This window comes from Solanum verrucosum, unplaced genomic scaffold, assembly GCF_900185275.1.
Source record: "Solanum verrucosum unplaced genomic scaffold, falcon-dt-bn FXZP01000165.1, whole genome shotgun sequence".
NCBI classification, from domain to species: domain Eukaryota; kingdom Viridiplantae; phylum Streptophyta; class Magnoliopsida; order Solanales; family Solanaceae; genus Solanum; species Solanum verrucosum.
Window position 1 is genome coordinate 1,991,809 of NW_026020340.1, and position 24,035 is coordinate 2,015,843.

At 33.8% G+C, this 24,035-nt stretch overlaps 3 protein-coding genes across 3 annotated transcripts; 2 read left to right on the forward strand and 1 right to left on the reverse strand.

The window, feature by feature from the left end:
* The first annotated feature begins 1,467 nt into the window (after positions 1–1,467).
* On the forward strand, positions 1,468–8,571 carry LOC125837262 (protease Do-like 10, mitochondrial). The gene is made up of 8 exons (XM_049516426.1): positions 1,468–2,023; positions 2,914–3,159; positions 3,745–3,940; positions 4,827–5,086; positions 5,631–5,758; positions 7,139–7,342; positions 8,045–8,095; positions 8,212–8,571. The coding sequence occupies exons 1-8, from the start codon at positions 1,558–1,560 to the stop codon at positions 8,452–8,454; spliced, it is 1,794 nt and encodes a 597-aa protein (XP_049372383.1). The 5' UTR covers positions 1,468–1,557; the 3' UTR covers positions 8,455–8,571.
* A 634-nt stretch (positions 8,572–9,205) lies between these two features.
* Positions 9,206–11,809, forward strand: LOC125837162 (L-ascorbate oxidase homolog). Its single transcript, XM_049516304.1, has 2 exons — positions 9,206–10,709; positions 11,266–11,809. Exons 1-2 carry the CDS (start codon positions 9,337–9,339, stop codon positions 11,567–11,569), a joined length of 1,677 nt encoding a protein of 558 aa, XP_049372261.1. The 5' UTR covers positions 9,206–9,336; the 3' UTR covers positions 11,570–11,809.
* A 1,253-nt stretch (positions 11,810–13,062) lies between these two features.
* Positions 13,063–17,934, reverse strand: LOC125837008 (methylenetetrahydrofolate reductase 2-like). Its single transcript, XM_049516142.1, has 11 exons — positions 17,394–17,934; positions 16,207–16,267; positions 15,968–16,050; positions 15,655–15,828; positions 15,345–15,518; positions 15,149–15,249; positions 14,616–14,727; positions 14,430–14,510; positions 14,180–14,357; positions 13,707–14,041; positions 13,063–13,359 (listed from the first exon to the last, which is right to left on the reverse strand). Exons 1-11 carry the CDS (start codon positions 17,793–17,795, stop codon positions 13,276–13,278), a joined length of 1,785 nt encoding a protein of 594 aa, XP_049372099.1. The 5' UTR covers positions 17,796–17,934; the 3' UTR covers positions 13,063–13,275.
* Between the last annotated feature and the right edge of the window lie 6,101 nt (positions 17,935–24,035).

Consider the following 24,035-nt stretch of genomic DNA (forward strand, 5'->3'; position numbering starts at 1 on the left):
TATGATCAAAAGAAAATTGAATTTTACCAATCATAGTCATTTTTTCCAATTTCAGTACTCATCATGTAATCCAATCCCATTTGACCTTTTTTGCTAGAAGCCATTCTATATAGTGCATAATTCCCTACAAGAAAACAACAACAACAGATTTATTTCAGTCCCGAGCAAGTTGGGAACGACTATATGAATCCTTACTTCTCCATAAAGACGTGTCGAAAAAATTGCATAATAAAAAGTAAAGTTATACTACCATTTGCCTCAAATTCATCCGGAACAGGGAGAAGAAGGCTAGCTAGATCATTCTTTTCGCGCTTATACATGTTCGTAAACAAAAGAAGATCTTCATCTCTATTCATGTTTCGTAATTCTCACTTTCAGAATTCCCACGATCGAACTAGCAAAAGAACATAGAATGAACTAGAAATTCGACCTAGGTCGAAATGATTTGTTTTTGGACTCAAAAGCAAGCCTTTTCTAACAACTAATAACAAGTATATACTTTTTATTTCTTGTTTATTTTTTATGGCAAACTTGAAAGACAATTATTAAAATAGTACTTATTATAATTATTGAATAGTGAATGTTACTATTTGGCCGGCTAATACAAAGGAAATGTTCCAAATAGGACATAATAATAAGAGGAAATCAATATTTATTAAGATTTTTTTTGTACATTTGGCATCAGTTTGTTTGTTGCAGGCCCTATTGAGTTTGATACTTCGAATCGGTTATATAAATTTTCATCGACTATGTTATTATTTTATTTAAATTGGGATTGTCGATTTCAAATTCGAATAAAGGACGAGAATTGAAATAGGTCGATAAACAACTTAAAACTAACTAATCTCATAATCCTCATATATGTATAGTTCATAAAATTCAAACTCTAATAAAAGATCTTCTGTAGTTTTCCCGTATTTTAACTAGGGGTATTTTGGTCAAAATCTTAGTTTTTACATTAAAAAGTATATAAACACTATAATGGTTTTCAAAAATAGGTGTTTGTCAATTTCTTTCAAATATTAAAGGAGTAATATTTTCAAGTTAGTTTTTTTTGGACAAACTCGGTGTGTGAACTTTTTTTATATATATTCATCCGCATGTGCTGGTGTGAAAGAATTTTATGGTCTCGGTCATTCTTCTATAAAATGTCGATTTTATCACTTATTCCATTTTAGAATCAATCCCCCTTGAATAAGTAAAGCCCCGTGATTCTCCAAACCAGCTCCTGGCCTTACTTAGTGACAAATTCGATCGAGAAACACACATAGGTGATATCAAGCACACGCCGCCCCATTTTGAAGATTCTCAACTCATCCAAGTGTAAGTTTTTGTACATTGTATCATTTTATTTTTTTTAATTTTAGAAAAATAAAATTAAAAATACTTGTGGTTAATTTTTTTATATTTTTAATTATTTTTAAGTTCCCCTCTTTCTTGAAGGGTTTTAGAATCTCCAATTAAGGCCTAAAACCCTTTTCCCCTTGCGCGCGCTTTAACGGCACCGGCGTAATAGGCTGAGCTCCGGCGAACTTCACCGGTAATACGCCGGTTTCGATGTTACGAATAGGTTCTACTCTCCGTGCATCACGAAGGCTCTTAAACAGACAGCTCCACTTTCAATGCCCCATAATTGCCGGAGATTCTGCAATCGCCGGCATAGCGCCGGTGCGTCACCGGAGATTCATACCGTTCAATTACAGTAGTAGTTTTGGGAATATATCTGCTTCGGCCTCATTTTTTTCCACGTTGAGTTCAAATAGCTCGATTTTTAATGCACCTAATACTGAGAGAACTGAGGAAAATGATAGTGTTGAACCTAATTTATCAGTTGCGGGAGATGCTGGAGTTGCTTTATCGGAGGTAGAACGAGTGGCGCCGCGCTTATCTGATGGAATTTTGGATGCTTATTTAGCAATTGAGCTAGCATTGGATTCTGTAGTTAAGATATTTACTGTTTCCAGCAGTCCTAATTACTTCCTTCCATGGCAGAACAAGTCTCAGCGCGAAACGACGGGCTCTGGTATTGTTTCTCTTACATTTCTCTTCCAGAAAGTCATTCTCTATATGCTTCCTTTTTTCGACTTGGCATTGTATATTGTGAGATTTTTATGGATCCCTGAAAGGAAAGTTCACTTCTTGGTGACAATATTGACCATTTGTAAAAAAAAATCGGGGTAGGGGATTACAAGTTGGGTAATTGAACCCTCACCAACAATCTAAAAGTTTATATAGCTGACCAACTGACCTACTAAGATTCCCCAAACTTCTTTAACTAAGGAAGCCTTGTAAAAATGCTATCTTTTACGAAGTTGTTGTTCATTAACATAAATAGTTTGCCGTTAACCCAAAGGTTCCAAGAATTGTGATTTGTTTGCTAAGAAGAGGCAAGATATGGGAGACATGTTTATGGGAGTCTGATTAGTGTTTTGTGAAAGGATGGAAAAATTTCTCCAGATTCATTGGGTTCATGATTGGGAATGGAAAACAATTCGTTTTGTTCTTGGCACGATATTAGACATGGGGGACTCTTAACTAGTTTAGGATTGAAGCATGAGCAGTGACAGATTCAGAGTGTAACCTACGGGTTCACTAGAAGCCGATAGCTTTTGGCCAAGCTCTGTATATGTATTTTAAATCCACTAATATGATAGCAAACCTAGTTATAATTGTATTTTAACTCGAGATTGCTGTAAGAACCCATAAAATTCAAATTCTAGATCCGTCTCTGAGCATACCATATTTGATATTGTAGCTCCAAGGTTCCTACTTGGTTGGATACGTGAACTTCCACCTTGTTATTGGCGGTTCATTTTCCCCCTCCCTTCCCTTTGTGTATGGTAACTTCTTCTTTTTTTAAAAAGAAAGCGAATACAAAGCTTATTTTTGAATTTTGCATTCTTAATATTATAGGTTTTGTTATTCCGGGAAAGAGAATCCTGACAAATGCTCATGTTGTGGCTGATCATACATTTGTACTTGTACGAAAGCATGGTTCTCCAACCAAGTATAGAGCAACAGTTCAGGCTGTTGGTCATGAATGCGACTTGGCTATTCTGGTGGTAGAAAGTGAAGAATTCTGGGAGGGCATGAACTCTTTGGATCTTGGTGATGTTCCATTTCTCCAAGAAGCTGTATCTGTTGTTGGTTATCCTCAAGGTAATTATTTTTCTTCTAATTGATTCAAACTCTGAGGCTTTCTGTTGTTTTCCTATTGTTTGTGTGATATTATAGTGTTCATGTTTAGCAATGGGATGTTATACCTCTTTAAAAAAACTGACTATTGATCACAACTCACAAACAGGCTCTTTCCATTCACGTTTTCTCACAAAATCAATCAATCAACTGCACCTCAATCCAAATTAATTGGGGTCAGCATTAGGAATAAACAAAAACAGCAACAACAACAACAACATACCCAGTGTAATCCCACAAGCGGGGTCATCATTAGGAATCCTATATATATATATATATAATATATTAGGGGCTCATTACATTCAAAAGTTCACATAAATGCACATTGCTTTTCTTTCTACTGAGAAATTGGGCTCCCTTCACCATAGTTTGTTCCACCTCATTAACAATTTCCTTCCATTTATCAAATCCTATAAAAATAGGAGCCTCTTTTCTTGTGGCAAAATAACAATCTTTTTACTTAACAATCTTGTGGAAAATATATTATATACTAAATACTTGCATCTGATGAGTTCTCTACTAATCATTATGATATTTACTTTTTTCTAGGGGGAGACAATATATCTGTCACAAAAGGTGTCGTCTCAAGGGTTGAACCTACTCAATATGTACATGGGGCTAGTCAACTATTGGCAATACAAATTGATGCGGCTATAAATCCAGGGAATAGTGGAGGGCCAGCAATCATGGGTGACAAAGTTGCTGGAGTTGCTTTCCAAAACCTTTCGGGTGCAGAGAATATTGGGTAAATTAGAAATTCTTTTCCCACTTTGTGTCTCCATAACTACCATGAAGATCTAGTTCCACTACTTCATTTATTGCTTGCTCTACCATATATTATTTAGTTAAATATTGAGGGGGAATATACGCTAATATCCACTCGCATTGTCACACATCAAAGTAACTCTTCTTTTGGTTAAAATTACACTCAGCTCCTATTTGCAGTCATGCTTTAACCTTTCCTTTGTAATTGTATTTTTTTATGATTCAGTCACAATTTTTCGTATCAGCTGGCTTGTTCTACATAAAATGAAAAAAAAAAGGGTAACAACCTTTGGCTCCTCCCCTCCCTGCTGCCCTCCTATGGGAAAAATAAATAAACTGGAAGTAAACCCAACTGGGTTCTGACGTTTATTTCCTTGGCCTGAATCTGAGTGCATGTTATTCTTCTTTAACATTTATTTCTCTGCAAATCTTCTCTCCCCATTTATCATTTTTCTGGTCCGCTTGTCCTAGTTTCTCTGTCATTTTATTCTTCATCTTTTGATTCAATTCTTTAATTGGTAAAAAAAACTTTCTTTAATTTTCTGAAATATGCAGACCTTGTTCATGCGTTTATGAATATGAAGCTTGACCTGTAGCCCTTTGGCTCTAGCGTCATGATATTATTCTCTTAGTTGTGACATACAGTTGATACTGAGATTTGCTTGATGACAATTAATAGTTTTAGTCTAAGTTTGTTTAGCTTATGGGAACACGTAGTAGTTCTCATGCTGCAACCAGTCAAATCTAAACTGATCCGTCTTGATTAAACAATCTACTTCAGAGAAAGAAACTTCTGTTATTAGAAAAAAGAAATTACAGTCTTCTAGGTTGATCTTACAAGTTCTATTTTTGGTTGGATTTTGCAGCTACATTATTCCTGTTCCTGTGATAAAGCATTTTATAGCTGGCGTAGAAGAACGTGGTGAATACGCTGGGTTTTGCTCTCTGGGCTTGTCATGCCAACCTACTGAAAATGCACAAATTCGAGAATACTTCCAAATGCAGTCAAAAATGACAGGTGTACTTGTTAGCCGAATCAATCCACTTTCTGATGCTTCTAGAGTATTAAAGAAAGACGATATAATCCTCTCATTTGATGGTGTCCCCATAGCAAGTGATGGAACAGGTAGAATTCTCTGATTGCTCTTGCTCCTATCTTTATTATGATTCTTATATGCAATAGTTAAACTAGTATAAGACTCCATACTGGAGAGCCCTCTTCTTCTTCGCAGTTACTGTAAGTTACCAGACTGGAGAGTTCTCTCCTTTTTCCCCATAACTTATTGCGCATGCTTTTTTTCTTGCTTTAAATGTTTTTGAGGTAAAATGATGGATTAGGATGAAACGTGAATGTGGTTCTCGCTATTGGCTCTTGTAAGCAGGGTAGCATCACCTTAAAAGCATTCTTCTTCTCTTAGCTTGCAACTATGAGTAACTTTTGTGACTTCCCTTGGTAAGATGGAAATCCTAGAGTCTAGGCTCTTTTCATTTTGAGTTTTCTCTTGCATGCGGATAGCTCGTAATTATACCAGAACTGCATAAGTGGTGTGCAGGATATGAGAATTGTTAAGGCTGGGATAACTTATTTTGTGCTAGAAAAGTTTGCCCTTCTGCATCCTTATTCTCCATCATCTGGAGTTCCGACTTCTGAGATTGCTTATGATTTGCAGTTCCTTTCCGAAACAGAGAGAGAATCGCATTTGACCATCTCGTATCTATGAAGAAACCAAATGAAACTGCTGAACTTAAAGTCTTGAGGAATGGTGAAGCGCATGACTTCAAGATCACGCTTCATCCTGTAAGTCATTTTTGTTGAACCTTCAATATTAATTGTTGTTTTCAAATGTGGATACTCCCAGTGGTTTCTCAAACTTCTGCACATATCCTCGGTGCATGTTGGCCAAACAAAAGATTTGAATTACTGCACCTACAATTAAGAAAACCGTGGTTAATGACTTAATACTATGAGGCTCTAGTAGAAGTAAATTCTTCATTTTTACACGTTATAATGTGTAAGTTCAACAATTCAACCATTCAACAGTTTCATTTGTCTTTTATTGTTCTGTGTATCTTCCATATGTATTTAGCGTGTGAAACTATGGTTGAACTTCGAGGCCTCTTTCACCTTTTTTCTTTTTCTACTTTTATCAGAGATCAGCTTAATCTGCTGATCTTGATTTGCTTTTTCCTTCTCTTTCTTGTTCACAATGTCTCTTTCATCTCGTAGAGTGTGAGCCCTTCCATATGTATTTAGCGTGTGAAACTATGGTTGAACTTCGAGGCCTCTTTCACCTTTTTTCTTTTTCTACTTTTATCAGAGATCAGCTTAATCTGCTGATCTTGATTTGCTTTTTCCTTCTCTTTCTTGTTCACAATGTCTCTTTCATCTCGTAGAGTGTGGGCCCTTCCTTTTGCTATTTCTATTTCTGTGGTTCTCTTTTACTTTCACTTGTTATCAACATTTCATTTCTCATACTCATGTCTATTGTATATGTTGTCTTCTATTCCCTAATTCTTGATTTTGAAGGTAATTGTTAGTACAGTTATTAAAGCAACTAAACATGAAATTAAATATTGCAAGTGAATTCCTTTTTGTTATTGATTAGTGATAGCTGAACTAATTTTGCAGGTTTTAGGAGAGGTAGAGGCCTAGGTCAGATTAGGGTATAAGGATAGGATATACGCTAATCGTCAACCTTCCTATAGGACGATTATACCCTAATCATGACCCTAGATATAGGGAGGTTTGGAGGTCGACAATTCATACACTATTATTCACTGCATGACAATCCCTACATTATTATTTACCGCTTAACAATTATTCTATTATTGTACCTGCGTGATTAGTTCATGAACTAAATGAACAACCCCCTCCAGTCCCGGAGTATATTCCTTTTCTAGGCATATAATTAGCATGTCGAAAAGTAGTTCAGACTGCCTGGTGTTTTGGGAGTGTCACACACTGTGCTGTTAGAAGTATTTTGGGTGCAGGATTGGGCCGAGGTTAATTTTTGTGTTGTCACTCTTGGAGATCAGGTGCATAGAAGTAGGGTGTTGAGAAGACGACTGTACTTTCTGCTAAGCCTTAAAGTGAACACTTTTTAACTTATATGATTGTAAATCTAATGGTTTCTTTGGCATTAATCTACTGTATCTAACAACTACTAATATTATGCAGTTGCAACCTCTTGTTCCAGTTCATCAATTTGACAAGCTTCCAAGTTATTTCATTTTTGCTGGTCTCGTCTTTATTCCATTAACTCAACCATTCCTTCACGAGTATGGAGAAGAATGGTATAATACCTCACCCCGTCGGTTGTGTGAACGGGCACTTCGGGAACTACCTAAGAAACCCGGCGAACAATTCATCATCCTTTCACAGGTATGATCTACAGTTTCTTATCCTTCTGTCAAATGGAGAACTTAAATAATTTCACTCTTATAAAAAATAAAAAAGGAAAACAGAAAAGAAAAAAGTGACCATGAAATTTTGTCATGATTTCACATGCTAAATGTATGCTGAGGAATTGCAAAACCGGTGTATCCAAATGGGTAGACCTTTTGCGAGTCTCTGCACTTTTAATGTTTGATTGTTGAATCCGCACCTGCCTCAACATGATACAACCTTATTACTGGCACGATAAAGTCCCTTAAACTATCGTATGGAAGAATTCATCCACTTCACTTCCCAACTCTCTACCTGATCAGTTCTGGTCAAGCAATCTCATATGCTCAGAAATATTTCCCATGCACCGAGCCCACAAGCCTATCGACCTGATGCATGTTCAAGCGCATAAATATTTTAAGCGACACGTTCTTGCAACGTGGCTAAAGTCGAGGCTTTTTTCATGGCAAGATATAAGGCATGTCTTACCTTGACCAATCTATTTCATTTGGCTAACTTCATATATAACAAACTATAGATGCACTTGTTTTGTTCAGTTTTTGGTATTTTCTATAACGTTCACTTCTCGACCTAATAACCTAACCTTTTACATAGAGACGAAACTTTGATTTTCCTTAAGATTGTACTCACAGATCAACACAATATATGCTACTAACGTGACCTTTCGTAATTAATTAGGTGTTGATGGATGATATTAATGCTGGTTATGAGCGTCTTGCTGAGTTACAGGTAAAACACTCGTTGCTTCTATGACTTCATTCTCTTCTTAAGAAAGACAGCGAAATGGCGCCTTTTAATCATTTTCCTCTTTGTTTCCGCGGAAATTTTGGACCATTTTGGTACAGGTGAAGAAGGTTAATGGTGTAGAAGTTCTGAACCTGAAACATTTACGTCAACTCGTGGAAGATGGTAACCAAAAGAACGTGAGATTCGATTTGGATGATGAGAGGGTGATTGTTTTGAACTATGAATCCGCAAGAATAGCCACATCGCGTATATTGAAACGCCATAGAATACCTCATGCCATGTCTATCGATCTTACTGATGAGCAAAATGCAGCTGAACTACAGTCAGCTTGCTCAACCTAATTTTGTATACCAGTCGAACCTCTCTATAACGATATGGTTTGCTGCTATAGAGGATGATTGTTATAGAGAAGTCGGATTGTACTCTTCACTATTCTTTCCAAATTTTTGTTATTTATATACCTTTTGTACTTTTATTTGAAATAATAAATATATTCTTATTTATGTAGTCATTACCTGTATATTTTGTATTGAAGAGAAAAAAAACTATATGTAGTGTCCAAGAATTTTGCTATTACCAAGCAACTTACTAGAATTCTTACAATGAATTGTTCGAATTTTTTTAAGACTTATTTATGAAGATATCGCGATGATAATTGAATTAAACAACGACGAATAACTAAGAGACTCAAAAGGTAAATTATGTTTAACATGAATTGATTATTTGACTTATTAAATTACAAATCAAATTATAAGATATAAAGTGAAAACTTACACTAATGAATCAAGAGGGCAAATAATTCATAAATATTGTATATATATATATATATATATATATATATACGTGTGTAGTTATAAATTTTCAATAGGTATCTATATTACTATGTGATGGTTTTTTTTTCTTCGATTTGATTTGACTTTTCAGTTTTTCGTGAATCATAGAGAAATTAAAGGAGGACCAAAACAAAAGGAGAAAATAAAGACCAAAAGAAAAACATTATTTACGGACAACAAAGGAAAATTTGAATGGCTATTACCTTTGTTAGTTACAATATAAATAGATCAAATTCATTATCAAAATATCATTATCCTTTCTATGTTCTAATAATTGTTTCCTTTTTTTCTCTCGAGTTCTCTTTTTGGTTTTTTCGATTCGATCAAAACATAGTTTTAAAGAATCGAAAAACCATAAGAAACAGGAGAGAAGAAGTAAATAAATAAAAAATGAATAATAGGTTGGGGTGTGTGCTAGCAATTTTGCTAGCAATAACCTGCAACATTTCAGTAAATGGAGAGGATCCTTATCTGTTTCATGAATGGAAAGTTACTTATGGCACCCTTTCTCCACTTGGTGTACCCCAAAAAATCATTTTAATCAATGGTCAATTCCCTGGACCTAGAATCAATGGAACATCCAATAACAATGTTGTTGTCAATGTGTTTAACCAATTGGATGAACCACTCCTTTTCACATGGAGTGGAATCCAACAAAGGAAGAACTCATGGCAAGAAGGAACCCTAGGTAACAATTGTCCTATCCCTCCTGGTACTAATTTCACCTATCGTTTTCAAGTCAAGGATCAAATCGGTAGCTACTATTACTACCCTACTACCAGCATGCACCGCGCTGCTGGTGGTTTTGGTGGTATTAGTGTCCTTAGTCGCGCTTTGATCCCTGTCCCATTTGAGACCCCTGAGGCTGACCATATGGTCCTTGTGGGTGATTGGTATACCAAGAGTCATACCGAATTGAAAAGGTTGTTGGATAGTGGACGCGCTCTTGGAAGACCACAAGGTGTTGTTATTAATGGTAAGAGCGGAAAAGGTGATGGTAAAGATGAACCGATGTTCACTGTGACCCCTGGAAAGACATATAGGTTTAGGATTTGCAATGTCGGGTTGAAGGATTCTATCAATGTAAGGATGCAAGGACATACCTTGAAGCTCGTTGAGATTGAAGGTTCACACACCGTGCAAAATGTGTATGAATCCCTAGATATCCATTTGGGACAATGCTTCTCCGTTTTGGTAACTGCTAACCAGGAACCAAAGGACTATTTCTTCGTGGCATCCACGAGGTTCACTAAAGACTCACATGTGGCTACAGCTACTATCCGTTACGCCAATGGTAAGGGCCCTGCCTCACCTGAGTTGCCTAAGGCACCCGAAGGGTGGGCATGGTCCCTCAACCAGTTTCGTTCATTCCGTTGGAATTTAACAGCTAGTGCAGCTAGACCTAACCCTCAGGGATCTTACCACTATGGTCAAATCAACATCACCCGAACCATCAAGCTAGTCACCTCAGCTGGTCAAGTTGACGGTAAACTCCGTTACGCCTTGAACGGTGTGTCCCACGTGGACCCCACTACGCCAATTAAGTTGGCGGAGTATTATGGTGCAGGGGACAAGGTGTTCAAGTATGATTTGATCAAGGATGAATATGAACCAAGTCCTGGACAAGCTGGACAAGATAAAATCACACTTGCACCTAATGTGGTCAATGCCACTTACCGCAACTTTGTTGAGATAGTTATTGAGAATCATGGCAAAAGTGTTCAATCATGGCATTTGTCAGGACACTCATTCTTTGCTGTTGGGTAAGTTTCTCCTTTTTATCTTTCATCAAATTCATAATTACATCATCTAACTTCTTACGGTCAGTGACAGAGTTAGAAATTTACACTTTAGGGATTCAGATTATCACTAAAATGTCACATTGGGATTCGAACATGCATGTGACCTAAAACGATTTCTGACCCCCCCTCCCCTCCCCCCTCCCTATTTTTAACAGATCCAGAATTTGAAGATTATAGATTCTAAAGAACAATTTCTGAATCCCCTTTTGCCACACTATGACCTAAAATAATTTCTAACCTCCCTTTCCTCCCTATTTTAAATAGTATCATATATAGAATTTGAAGATTATAGATTCTAAAATTTATAATATGTGCAACTTACTTAGTGGACTTCTCAACAAATATCTAGGGTTTTGAACCAAAATTACTGAATTCTACCAACACTGTACTTTTATATATGATTTTTCAATGAATGATCAACACCCCCCCCCCCTTCCCTTCAACCTATATAAGTTTATTGCCATGTTTATTCGTGTCGATGTGACATTTATAAATATTTTTTACACGATCAATGCAGAATTGAACCAGGGAGGTGGACCCCAGAGAGGAGAAGGAACTACAATTTGCTTGATGCTGTGAGTAGAAACACAATCCAAGTTTACCCAAAATCATTTGCAGTCATAATGACAACACTTGACAATGCTGGATTATGGAATTTAAGATCAAATTCATTGGAGAGAAATTATTTGGGACATCAATTATATTTTAGTGTCCTTTCTCCAAATAAATCAATTAAAGATGAGTACAACATGCCTGATAATGATTTATTATGTGGTATAGTTAAGGATATGCCTAAACCTACTCCTTACAAAGCTAATTAATTTTTTTTTTTAAAAATAAAAAAATATTTTGTGAATTTTATACATTTTTGAGCAAAGAAAAAAAAAAGCAAGGAGGAGATCAAGTCTACAAGGGGGCCAAGCTTTTTCACCAAGTGGAACAGAGGTTTTTTTTTTTTTTTTGGGTGTGTGTGTTTGTAATTTTTTATTTTTGAAAATATAAAAAAGTTAGTCTTGATCAATGAATGTATTAATTGTTTTCATAATGCGTTCATGTATTAATAAAAAAACTTCAGAGAATTTTGTCTTGATTTTTTCATTTTTTTATGCATTTTCTCTTTTAGAAAAAAATAAACATTGAATTCGATCGGTTATTATGTAAAAAATTCCTTGTGTTCTACTTAGTTCTCATTGATAAGGTATTCAACGGTGAATTCGACTAGCTATTTTATATTTTTTTAAAAAAATATTTATTTTAGTGGGATAATTCTAATTAAATTCGTTTTAGAACATTTATTAATATTGATTTCACCGTTTTATTTAACAAATCAAACTTACAGAAAGAAAAAAAAATTATTTTTTTATTGTGTGCAAATGATACTTGTATTATTATTATTATATATATTATAAGAAAAATGTTGAATAAGGAGAAAGGTGTTGTAAAAGCACCAAGAAATCAGTATTTTTTTTTAATCATAGGTTCGAAAAGCAAAAAGGTATGATGATTCATAGTGGTGATAACTAACAGTGATAATTCTGAATGATAATTAGTGTCGTGGTTGGTGATGGTAGTGATTGTGAATAATAGTTGATAGTAATGGTGGTTGATAGTGATAGCTTAACTGATAGTGGTACGTAGTAACCAATAATAGTGATTGACGATATATATTGTTGGCAAATGAAGGTAATTGGTTATTGTGTAGTAATGATGGTTGACAGTGACGATTGTAATGAAGGTGAGACTTCCTACGGTGATAGCGTGGTGTGTGGTTGATAAGATGGTGGTTGTGAAGGGTAGTATGGTGAGCGATAGTGACAATGATGATAATAGAGAATGGTTAGCTATGAGCGAGATGGATAACCTTCTATGTTATAGACCTTTATCATTCAAATACATTCATACTCATTAAGTAGTCGTAAAATTTAAAAAGAAAAACAAGCATACCAACTAAATGCTTATTTAATACACAATAGTGTATAATTTTTTAATATTGGGAAAAATGACAAATTTACCTCCGAACTATCGTAAATGACATGCAGATACCCTCCGTCATACTTTTGGGACATTGGTGCCCCTGCCGTCCAAAAACTAGAGCATACCATTTACGATAGTTTTTGGACGGCAAAGGCACCAATGTCTCAAAAATATGACAAAGGACATCTGCATACCATTTACGATAGTTTGGGGATATATTTATCCTTTTTCCCTTTTATATTTAACTAGTGAATATAATAATTTTTAATCGATCGGCCAAATATGTAACTCATCCATAAATAATTAATTGCACATAGAACAAGAGGTGTGGAAGGATGTTTTGCTTATAAATTTGTAAAGATTGAAGCCATAAAAGGCAAAGTACATCAAATTTGAAGAGGAAAAGAATACATTGAAGGGAACAAATCCCTTTAAATTATTCCTATTACAAGAACAGAGAACAACAACAATAATAATAGTAACAACATCCAGTAAAAATTCTTGAAATAAATGGGACTATAAAGGTTGAGAAGCTGAGTTTTCTTGGTTAATTTCAGATATCCTTGAAGATGGAAAACAAATCACCATTGATGTAGTCGTTATCGACGAGGCTGACCAAGAAGTAACTGTTCTGAACCTGTAACGAAAAAACAAAAGAGACATATTTATCGGTAAGTACACGAGCAACTAGATGACACAAAGGCGTTCAGACAATATATGGTTGAAGTTGAAAAAGACGAGTATTGAACCAAACGCAAGGTTGAGTTCTCGGATGATCAAGTAATAGTTATTATCTCAAAAAGCCATATTTCTTCATGATTCCAATTTTTTTCAACAAAGAAAGTGATTTTATGAGATAATAATTGTTAGTTGAGTGACCATCTGAGGAATCAATTAGCCAAACACCTTAACGAATTAAGGATAAGTTGTTAAATCGAAGACTCGAGACACAGAAAGTTAAGTGTATGAAAAAGAAATACATACTTGTTCAAGTAATTTTCTTGATGGATCAGTCTCTGGGTATAATTGAGCCCATCCTCTTGACCAGATTTCAAATGCCTCATCCTTCCATACCATGAAGCTGGCGGGATCAACGACAGTCGGTTGTATAATTTCCTTAGCTGGGAAAACTCCCCATGTCACAGCGTTGACGTCGGTTTGGTTGACGTTGGAGATCCAGTTTCCTTCCTTGTTTACAGCCATGTAAGTTAGGTAAGGGAAAGACTTGCATTTCTCAACGAGGGCGTTCAACTTCTCCTGAGAGCAGAATAGCTCCAAGTATGCCTTTTGATAAACATATCCGCCGGGGCCACCCCATCCTGCAGAAAAAGATCAATAGGCCGGTCAACGAAAGGTTGCTATAACCAGAAAAAGAAATATAAAAGCTTCATTTGAAAGTAAAAGAAGAAAAATGATTGCGCTTGTGTGCAGCTGGAAGGTTTAGGAACCAAACTTACCAACAGAAGGAGAGTCGGACTTCTCAGCATTAACTGCTGGTTGGCTGTTAATAGTAAGGAAACCTTTCGTGTTGACCTGACCCAACTTTTCGTTTATGATCTTTGTCTCTGGCTGAAGACCATCTAACTCAGACCACGGGCAGCTTCTCAGCTTTCCAAGACAGTAGTCCTTGAATTTCTGATGTGAAAATTCTGTTAGTACCAAGCCTTTGGAACAATTCTTTGGTTTTGACAAGATTGAAAATCATACCTCGTAGATATCTTCCACGCTATTCAAAGCCACAGCCCATTCCTCTTGAAGCTTCTTATCTCTTGAGCGTGCACGCATGAACTGTAGAGGTCCAAAAGAAGCAATGTCACAGATAACATATGTACCCCAAAAGTACTAAATTCCAGCCCCGGAGAGATTTATACAGACAGAACAAGTTGCAATTACCTGATAGTCAGTAAGTGCTCCATATGATGGATTTTGAGCATTGCTCCATCTACCATGTGGGTATTCATCCCAACCTGTGGTCCTTGAGATGTAGCTCTTTGGACGATTCGCCCTACCATCATTGACAATGACAGATCAGATTACAACAACAACAAACTCAGTGTAATCCCACAAGTGGGGTATGGGGAAGGTAGTGTCTACGCAGACCTTACCCCTACCTTTGTGGAGGTAGAGAGGTGAGAGACTGCTTCTGATAGACCCTTGGCTCAAAAAAAAAAGAAAAGGAAAGCAATTCAAAGTAGTTTTGGACAGAGAAAATACGGAAGTGGAGAAGTTGTGGCAAGTAATAAGGAAAACACATAGCATGCTAACAGAATGGAACAGTAACAACAACTAAATAATATGATAACCGAAGTATAAGAAACAACAAATAGTCACAGAAATCGAAGAACAAGAAACTACGATGATGATAGATCAGATTATCATCACAATATAAGAGTTGTACTCACACATTAATTCACAGCTCTACATACCAGAATATAGGACGCACATCCTCCTTAACACGGAAAACATTTGCAGGACGTCTCCAAGGCAATGGCCTAGAAATTTTGGACTCTTCAATTAATCCAAGATTCTGCATATCCAAGACATCTCACAATTGTAAGTTGAATTCTTGCCTATATTATAAATCATGATTGTTTCATAAATTTCGAAGGTAAGAGAATAAACCATCAAAATGGCCAATGCTGATTTCTCCATGTTCAATGTGTAAAGATGCAAGGTCTTAATGCCAGTGGCTAAAATCTTTTTGCACATTTCAGTTCCAAGGTGAATTCCATAGGCTTTGACAGCCTCTTCATTGTCCTTAATAGGTTCCAACGCAGCCATTATCTCTTCCGGAATCTACAACATAATTAAAGACAACTGAGTGTCTATGATGCAGAAGCTGCTAATCAACCTTTAAGCATTAAACATGAACAACTTATGTCTTAATTAGCAATATTGTTTTTAGTGACTGTAACACATAAAATGGGGATACCTTAGTCTTGCAAAATCCAGTCATGCGCAAGAAGCCCTTATAATTGTTAATGGGCATGATACCCGGAACGATGGGGCAGTTAATTCCAATTTGGCGGCAATCATTGACAAATTTTAGGAAAACATCAGTATCGTAGAAGAGTTGAGTTACAATAACATCAGCTCCAGCATCAACCTGTAGAATACAGGTTAACATAAGTACCTCAAACTCATAAACAAATCAAAAGCAACATAAAATATTCCCTTTGATGCCAGATTAATACAACAAGCATTACAACCATCGTATGAAAAACGTAATGCTGGGAATAGACTACCTTTTTTTTAAGGTAAGCAAGGTCATTTTCATAAATCTCTTTTGTAGCTATTCCATTAGCAGGTATAACATCAGGATGTGCCTCTGACAAAGAATCAAATTAGCATTCAGTAACAGCACACAAACAACAGAAAAACGAGAACTCATTTCTGCTTTAAAGACTAATGCGGAATAAGAAAATCACGGTCCATATTTGTCCAAATAAACAACGCAAAGCCCGAGATAGTAGTAGCGGCCAACCTGGATAACCAGCAACAGTTATCCCAAAGTAATCCCCATATTTGGCACGCATATGCTTCACCTAAAACCAAAAAGAAAATCAATTAATACTAACACAAGTATTGCACCAGCCACAACATAATCTCTAAATACTTGAAACTTTTACATAAGCTGGTTGAACAATTTATCATGGTATCAAAGCAAGAAACTGGTCCTAAGTTCAAATCTCATCGACACTGAAAAAGCTAAAAATATTTCGATAGGTTGGGTCCATAAATCAGGCCAACATGTGAAGGTACACATTGAGACATACATAATTAAAAGTGTGTTCTCTCAAACTACTAAGTCAAATATTGAACCAGCCATAACATAAAGTCTAAAAGCAACTTTTAAATGAGGTGGTCACACAATTTAATATGATATCACAGCAAGCAACTAGTCTTTGAGTTCAAATCTCATCGCCACCCAAAACCACAACATATTTCTACAAGTCGGCGTCCGAATATCAGGCTAACACATGAAGGGGCATGTCGAGATATAATATAATTAAGTAATTAAAGTGTGCTCTCTCCAATTACTACCAAATATATCACACCAACCATAACATAATGCCTAAAAGCTTAACCTTTTAAACAAGGTGATCACACAATTTAACAAAGTATCAGAGCAAGCAACTAGTTCTGATTTCAAATCTCATCGCCATCCAAAAAGCAAACACATTTGGATAAATTGGATCTGCGAATCAGGCCAACACATGAAGGGACATATCGAGATATAACATAATTAAGTAATCAAAAGTGTGCTCTCTCTCTAACTACTACCACAAATATCACACCAACCAAAACATAACATCTAAAAGCCTAACCTTTTAAACAAGGTGGTCGCACAATTTAACATGGCATCAGAGCAAGCAACTAGTCCTGATATCAAATCTCATCCCCATCCAAAAAGCAAATACATTTTGATAATTTGTATCCGAGAATCCAGCCAACACACGAAGGGACATATTGACACAGAACATAATAAAGTAGCTAAAAATGTGTTTAGGCTGAGTGCTCAACAGGATCATGTAAGGTGTCTAAGTAAACAATTATGCCAACTTTAAGTGTCTCCATATGTATTCAGTCCACAATTCAAACAATTACTAAAATCATAATGCAAACTAGATCCAATATCAAAAAATAAAGAGCAAAAGTTACAAATTTTACCAGATCCAGAGCACAAGCAAATCCACCTTCAACCTGAACAAACTTATCCTGACCATGAGGAGGATCTCCACGAAGAGCAAGAACATTTTGAATACCATTAGCCTTAATAGTATCAAGAGCATGATCAATTTTTTCAACGGGCATATTTGTACATGTCAAATGCATCATAGATTCAACACACACCATATTCTGCATCCTATTAACAATATCAAGTGTCAGATCTGCTGTTGAACCACCAGCACCCCATGTTATATCACAAAAAGATGGGCTATGAGCAACCATTCTTTCCATTCTTTCAAACAGGTTTTCAACCCCATCATCAGTCTTTGGTGGGAAAAATTCGAAGGAAAATATCACTTTGTCAGTCTTGGCTGCTTCTTGAATCTTCTCAATTACCTTCATTTTCTTGAAAAATTGAAAATGGGGGTGTTGGATTAGTGAAAAATGGTGTTTTAGATTCAAGATTTGGCAAGAATCTTGAAAAAAAATTGAAGCTTTTTTATAGTAGAAGCAGCTTGGTGGTAATTGGTACAGAGGGGGCAAGTGAGGTTAGGAGGATATAAGTAGAAAAAGATAGAAAAAAAAAAAGTTGGTAAGTGGTGGTGGGGTACCATTATAAGGGGTTGTTTGGTAATGAGGATTAAATTATCCCGAAATTATAATTCCTTAATTAAACAGTCGAATTCCCCTTGTCCGTACCAGTTCTGAGTTGGTTGTTCAACGCTCGGGGAAGGCCCCGGAAGGAACCGTTCCCACTCCGTCCCCCGATCGGCACGCGGCGACCCGCTCTCGCCGCAGGAGCAACTTGAGCAGTCCACCGACAGCTGACGGGTTCGGGACTGGGACCCCGTGCCCAGCTCTCAAAGTCAATCCTTTTTCTGAAGTTACGGATCCATTTTTCGACTTTCCTTGCCTACACTGTTCCATCGACCATAAGTTGTTCACTCCTAAACTTTTGGAATAAATTATTAGTTTTGTTCCTGCAGTATTGACAGTTTTGAAAACACCTTCTATTAGACTAACTAAACTTACTAAACATATATAGCAAGTGATCTCAAACTCTTGTAGGAGCATGATGATCTTAATAAAAAAATCGAGAGAAGTGTTGAGAACACCCCTAAACTTGATGAGAATTTAAGGGTCGTGTAGCAAGATCGAGAGTGTATTTAAGTTCAGATAGTTAAGTAAAGAGATGTTTACCATTAGGTAATGACGAAAAATCTCATTTTAGGTAACGATCAATTTGATGTGTTGTATCGTTACCTTATATTTGGGATCGTATGTTTTTAAATTATTGAGATGTGAGATTATAAAACAATGAAAAATGATAAAATCTATCTAAATGTTATATTCATTACAACAATATATAATATAATATGATGCATTATGAAACAATACATAACAATCATCTAAACAAATGTAAGTTGGATGAAAATAAGATGAGATAATGACAAGATTAAATTTGACTTTAAATTTATACGATATTTAATTGACGATATAAATTTATCTCGGGATAAATTTTTAATCGCGTACCAAACAATGCCTAACCATAAGAAGAAAAGCAGCTGCATCAACCCCCCAAGTCGTGGAAATTTGGTATCCAACAACCCCCAATTAGATAAAAAATTACAAATAGCCACTTTTCAATTTGTGTAATTAAAATATACTCCATATCTTTAGTTAATTTATATGAATATATTCATGAAAGAAATATAATTTAAAATAAGATATAAGAATCTTATATGATTATTAATCATCTCAGTAAAATTAACATAAAAAATTGAAGTTATTTTTTTTTAAGTGACAATTCATTTTCATTTTATTGATACGTTATTATATGGTAGTTTATTTTCGTTTTGTTGGTATGACCGTGAAGTAAATTTACACTCGTATGAATTTTCTAAAATCAAATGATATAATATGAATTATGGTAGGTTGATTGACTCGGATAATAATATGCTCCAATGGAAAGAAATTGTGTGTACGCTGATAGGACGTAAACAAGTCTTTCTTTTTAATTATATGAATTGAAAAGTTTTTATCTATAAAAAGGTATTGTTTTTTTTGGTGATTTGCTTAAAAAATCATTACATAAATCGAGACGGAAAAATAACTATTATTATTATTATATCAAATTTTGGGCTAAAAATGACTTATTTTTTCTATGTAATAAATAATAACTTCTTTTTCTTTTTCTACTAATTAATTTAGGGCCCTACTCAACAACCCAAGTTGCTCCAACCTCCATATCGACTCTTTATTTTATTATATTTATAGAAAGTGACATAAAAATGTATGCACATGATTCAATAATTGATTAAAATTTTGTGAATGAAATATTTAGAAATTGTTCAACTTTTCTATATGTTAAGGTCGTTTGGTAGAGTATATTGGAGAAAATTATGCTTGCATTAATTTGGTGTATTACTAGTACCTTGTTTGATACATTTTTCTAATCTATGCATAACTAATGCTTGTATTACTAATACCATGGATTTCTATGCATTAGTAATGCAATGGATTCTAGTGCATGCATTAGCATTATTAAAGACACAATTGTCCCTCAAATTTTTTTTTACATCCTTTCCACTATATTTGTGGAGGGTATTTTTGTAAACAAATATTTAAAAAATAAATAAATTATGCAATGTATAATCTTTTTAGTACCCCAAACCAAACATTGCATAAAAAATCTCATCATAACTAATGCAAGCATAACTAATACAAGCATTACTAAAACACTATATTTTGTATTATTCTTATACACTCTACCAAACGACCCCTAAATTTTTAATTTTCTTTTGTACCTTTATAGCTAGCAAATTGTCTAGTATTTGTCATTGTCATCAGTGAACCTCCACAAAATCAGTGAATAAAGAACGTTTGATATAATATTTAACTTCAGAGTTCAGATTATAGATTAACGTTATTGTTAAATTAGAGTTTGAAATTTTGTTAAAGTCAAAGAAATAAAATTATTTTTCTACTCAGAGTATGATTAAAACAAAATTCTGACAAAAAAGTTGGTCAATTTAACACAAAATAATATGTGTATTTGTTTAGATTATAAATAAATATTTTTAAAATGTTATTTTGTGTTTACTTATTAAATTATAGAAAATAAGTAAAAGAATTATGGTTTTTTCATGAGAAAGACTTCCTTTCATAACAAATATACTTTTTGTTGGATATTTCTTTTAGGGAAAAAGGACAAATATACCCCAAATTATCGTAAATGGTATGCTGGTACCCTCCGTCATACTTAAGGGACATTGATGTCCTTGCCGTCCAAAAACTAGAGCATATATACCATTTATACTAACGGACATACACGTGTCATAATCTTATCCACCGACCCGACATCGGATCGATGAATATGATTGTGCCACGTGTCCCTATTGATAGTTTGGGATATATTTGTCATTTTCCCCTTCTTTTTTTTCAAATAATAAATAACTTTACCAAAATATTTTCTTATATGGAACACAATTACCATAAAGCAATAATGCATCACCTTCCCACTAGGGCACAACATTTATTGAAGACCAAATAGATCTAGATCATAATCTTGTGGCATGTGTGAAAACAAAATTTGGTTTAACAGTGTGATCCGATTTTTTGGTATCTGAAATAAGAATAATAATTTCGAAATAAAATTTGAGGTTAACTTTATTGTATATTTGATTTTGAGGAATATTAGTAATAAATGCAAATATTTTATTTACTTCCTTCAGATTTAAATTTAGTAATATTAGTTTTATTCCAATAATGTCTTGCTTTTGCTTTCTACCAACAACTATATTGCACTATTTTATTGTTACAACTCATTGGTGGAATATAAGATTACATTTAAATATTTTAATTTTCATTATATCTTTTTGTTTCTATTAATTTATTTAGTTGTCTATCTCTAAAAACAAAAATGAAAAAATTATTTTAAAAAAATTATAAATCCATATTTGTCACTTGTAGTTTTCAAAGAAGAACCATGTCAACATCACTCACCTATAATGTCTTTTCACCTTCAACAAGAAAAAGAATTTCTTTTTTAAAAAGTGGGAGAAGAAGAATGGAATAATTAAATCAAGATTAAACATTAAAAAATGTTTTAATTTACAACCAAATTAATTTGTTGTTCTTGGTCGACAAAAAACAATAACATAAAATGATGGACAAAGGTTTACGTTTGCTTTTGAATTTTGCGAAATGAATTTGTTCTACGTTAATAGTTGGGGTCAAATCTATTATCGTTAAGAAAATAGACTAAATTTACTTTTACGATTAACGTTTTTTCAACATATTTATACGTGAAAAAAGATAAAAATTGCTTTAAAACTATGTGAAACGATCCAAACTTGCAATGAACTTTGACTAATAAAGTCAATAACATATCAATTTCTTCAATACTGAAAACCATCAACGATTAAGTCTCTATCCTTCAAATTCAAATTAACTACCCCTAAATGAGCTAAAATAGAATGCAAACAATGATCAATTTGTCACTTTGTTACGATTGGCGGAGTTAGAATTTCAACTAAAGAGTGTCAAATATAAAGAAGTTAAATTGTGTACTAAAAGTCGAGGAGTGTCAATATGTAATATATATATACATAAAAATATATTTTGATCTAGCTATGCAGTATAATTTTCTGACGAAGTGATGACACCTTCAATTGTATGTGGCTCCGCCACTTCAATCAATACAACATTAATATTATCAATAACGATGTAATATTTTTATATCAACCTCCTACAACTAAAATAAATTTAAATACACAGTATTCAATTCCTAAATCATTTGTAACAGCAAATTATCATAGTATAGGTAAAAATAAATTAAAATGATTAACTAAAAAAAGTATTAAAGATTAAAATGAGGTTATTTAAGAATATATTCTTCTTATCCACAATTATAGAAAATATTAGAATATTTATTCCCCAAAGTTCTTTTTTAAAATCTTCTATTCTCTATTTACTAATTTCCTAAAAAATCCTCTTTTTTTTTTGTCGGTGATAGTTGTGACTTGTGGTTCTCCTTCAAAAAAGCAATTTAGTGTGTTTGGTTGGAAGAAAAAATGTTTTCCATGGAAAATGATTTTTTAACGAATATTTTTTGAAAAAGGAGCCTTTTATTTATTTTTGGTGTTTAAGAAGTAAGCAAGATAATATTATTTCGAGAGTATTTATATATTATTTAGAGGCGTGTAGGGATGGGGAGTGGGGTTCGGGGGTTGCGAGGGGTAGGATGGTCAAGGGCTAAGGGTTGAATGACTTGAGTTGGTGGAGAGGAGATAATAAGTTTGGAACGTCACTTATGCAACTTGTTTTCATTACTTCAATTAGAGAAGTCATTTTCGTCAACTTTAAAAAATATATTTTTCAAACATTTTGTTCAACCAAACATAGAAAAGCTGAAAATATATATGATTTAGATATATACTATAAGAGTCAGAATAGTTTGGAAAAAAATATATAGTGTTTTGTGATTACTAATAATTTATTTTATGTTTACTAAAAAATGATTTGATATATTTACTAAATTCATCTTTATGTAATTTGATAATGTAAAAGATCTTTAAATTATCAATATATAAAACTTAAATCATTTTCTACCACAAAAACTTTTATAATTAATCACTCTTATATAAGCTTGCAAATGCCTTATACTCAAGTGTTGCTTTTCAAAGAGGTTGAAAAGGAATAACAATGTCACAATCATTTACCAACTATTCTATTAATATTTTATTTTAAAAATAAATAAATAAAATATTTTAGTAAAACATTAAGCAATTTATTTTGTATACCTACTACTTCGAATGTTTTTATTTTTCTCTCTATTTGATCGATAGTAAGAGTTAATACCTTTATGTGTTTTTTGTCAAAATCATTTATCTCGTGATTTAGAATCATTAATTACTTCTTACTTTTTAGTGAGAGATTTTGATTTCAAATTCTGAAACGAAAAAAAATTGCTTTTTATAGAAAAAGAATTTTCTTAAAACAATTTTTTTTTTATATAAATCTGAATTAATCAAACTAGAAAGCAAAGTACATCAAACACCAAATGAACTCACATATAAAGTGGAGTTGTACTTGTAGTCATTATCCTACATCTAATTAGCTACGTGTAATGTTTTGAACTTTTAACTTATCAAAATCTTACCAACCAATTCATAGACAAAAATATCACCAACTAATTCATACATGTCAAAAAAAAGAAGAAATCATCAAAAACGTAATTTTTTTACTTACCAAAAAGTCATTTTGAAATTCGATGAGCTGAATTTCAACATGTTTCTTCCATTAAAATTTTCGATAATTCTTAATTTCTTATGATCTACATCATTATTCAGACATACATACATATAGAGACGAACTCAAAATTTTGAATCATAACCTTTTTCACACCGTAGGTTCTTAATTGATTATTGATTACTATTTTACACCATATGCCAATTTAGGACCACTAAATTTCATTTCTCATGAATACATATATAAAATGACTTTCTTAATACAAATTAAAGTTATTGAATAATAATAATAATAATAATAATTATAATAATTAATGAACTCATTTGTTCTTTAGTAAAGTGAAAAAAAAAAAAAAGGAGAATAAAATATACATTTGGAATTTTTTTTTTC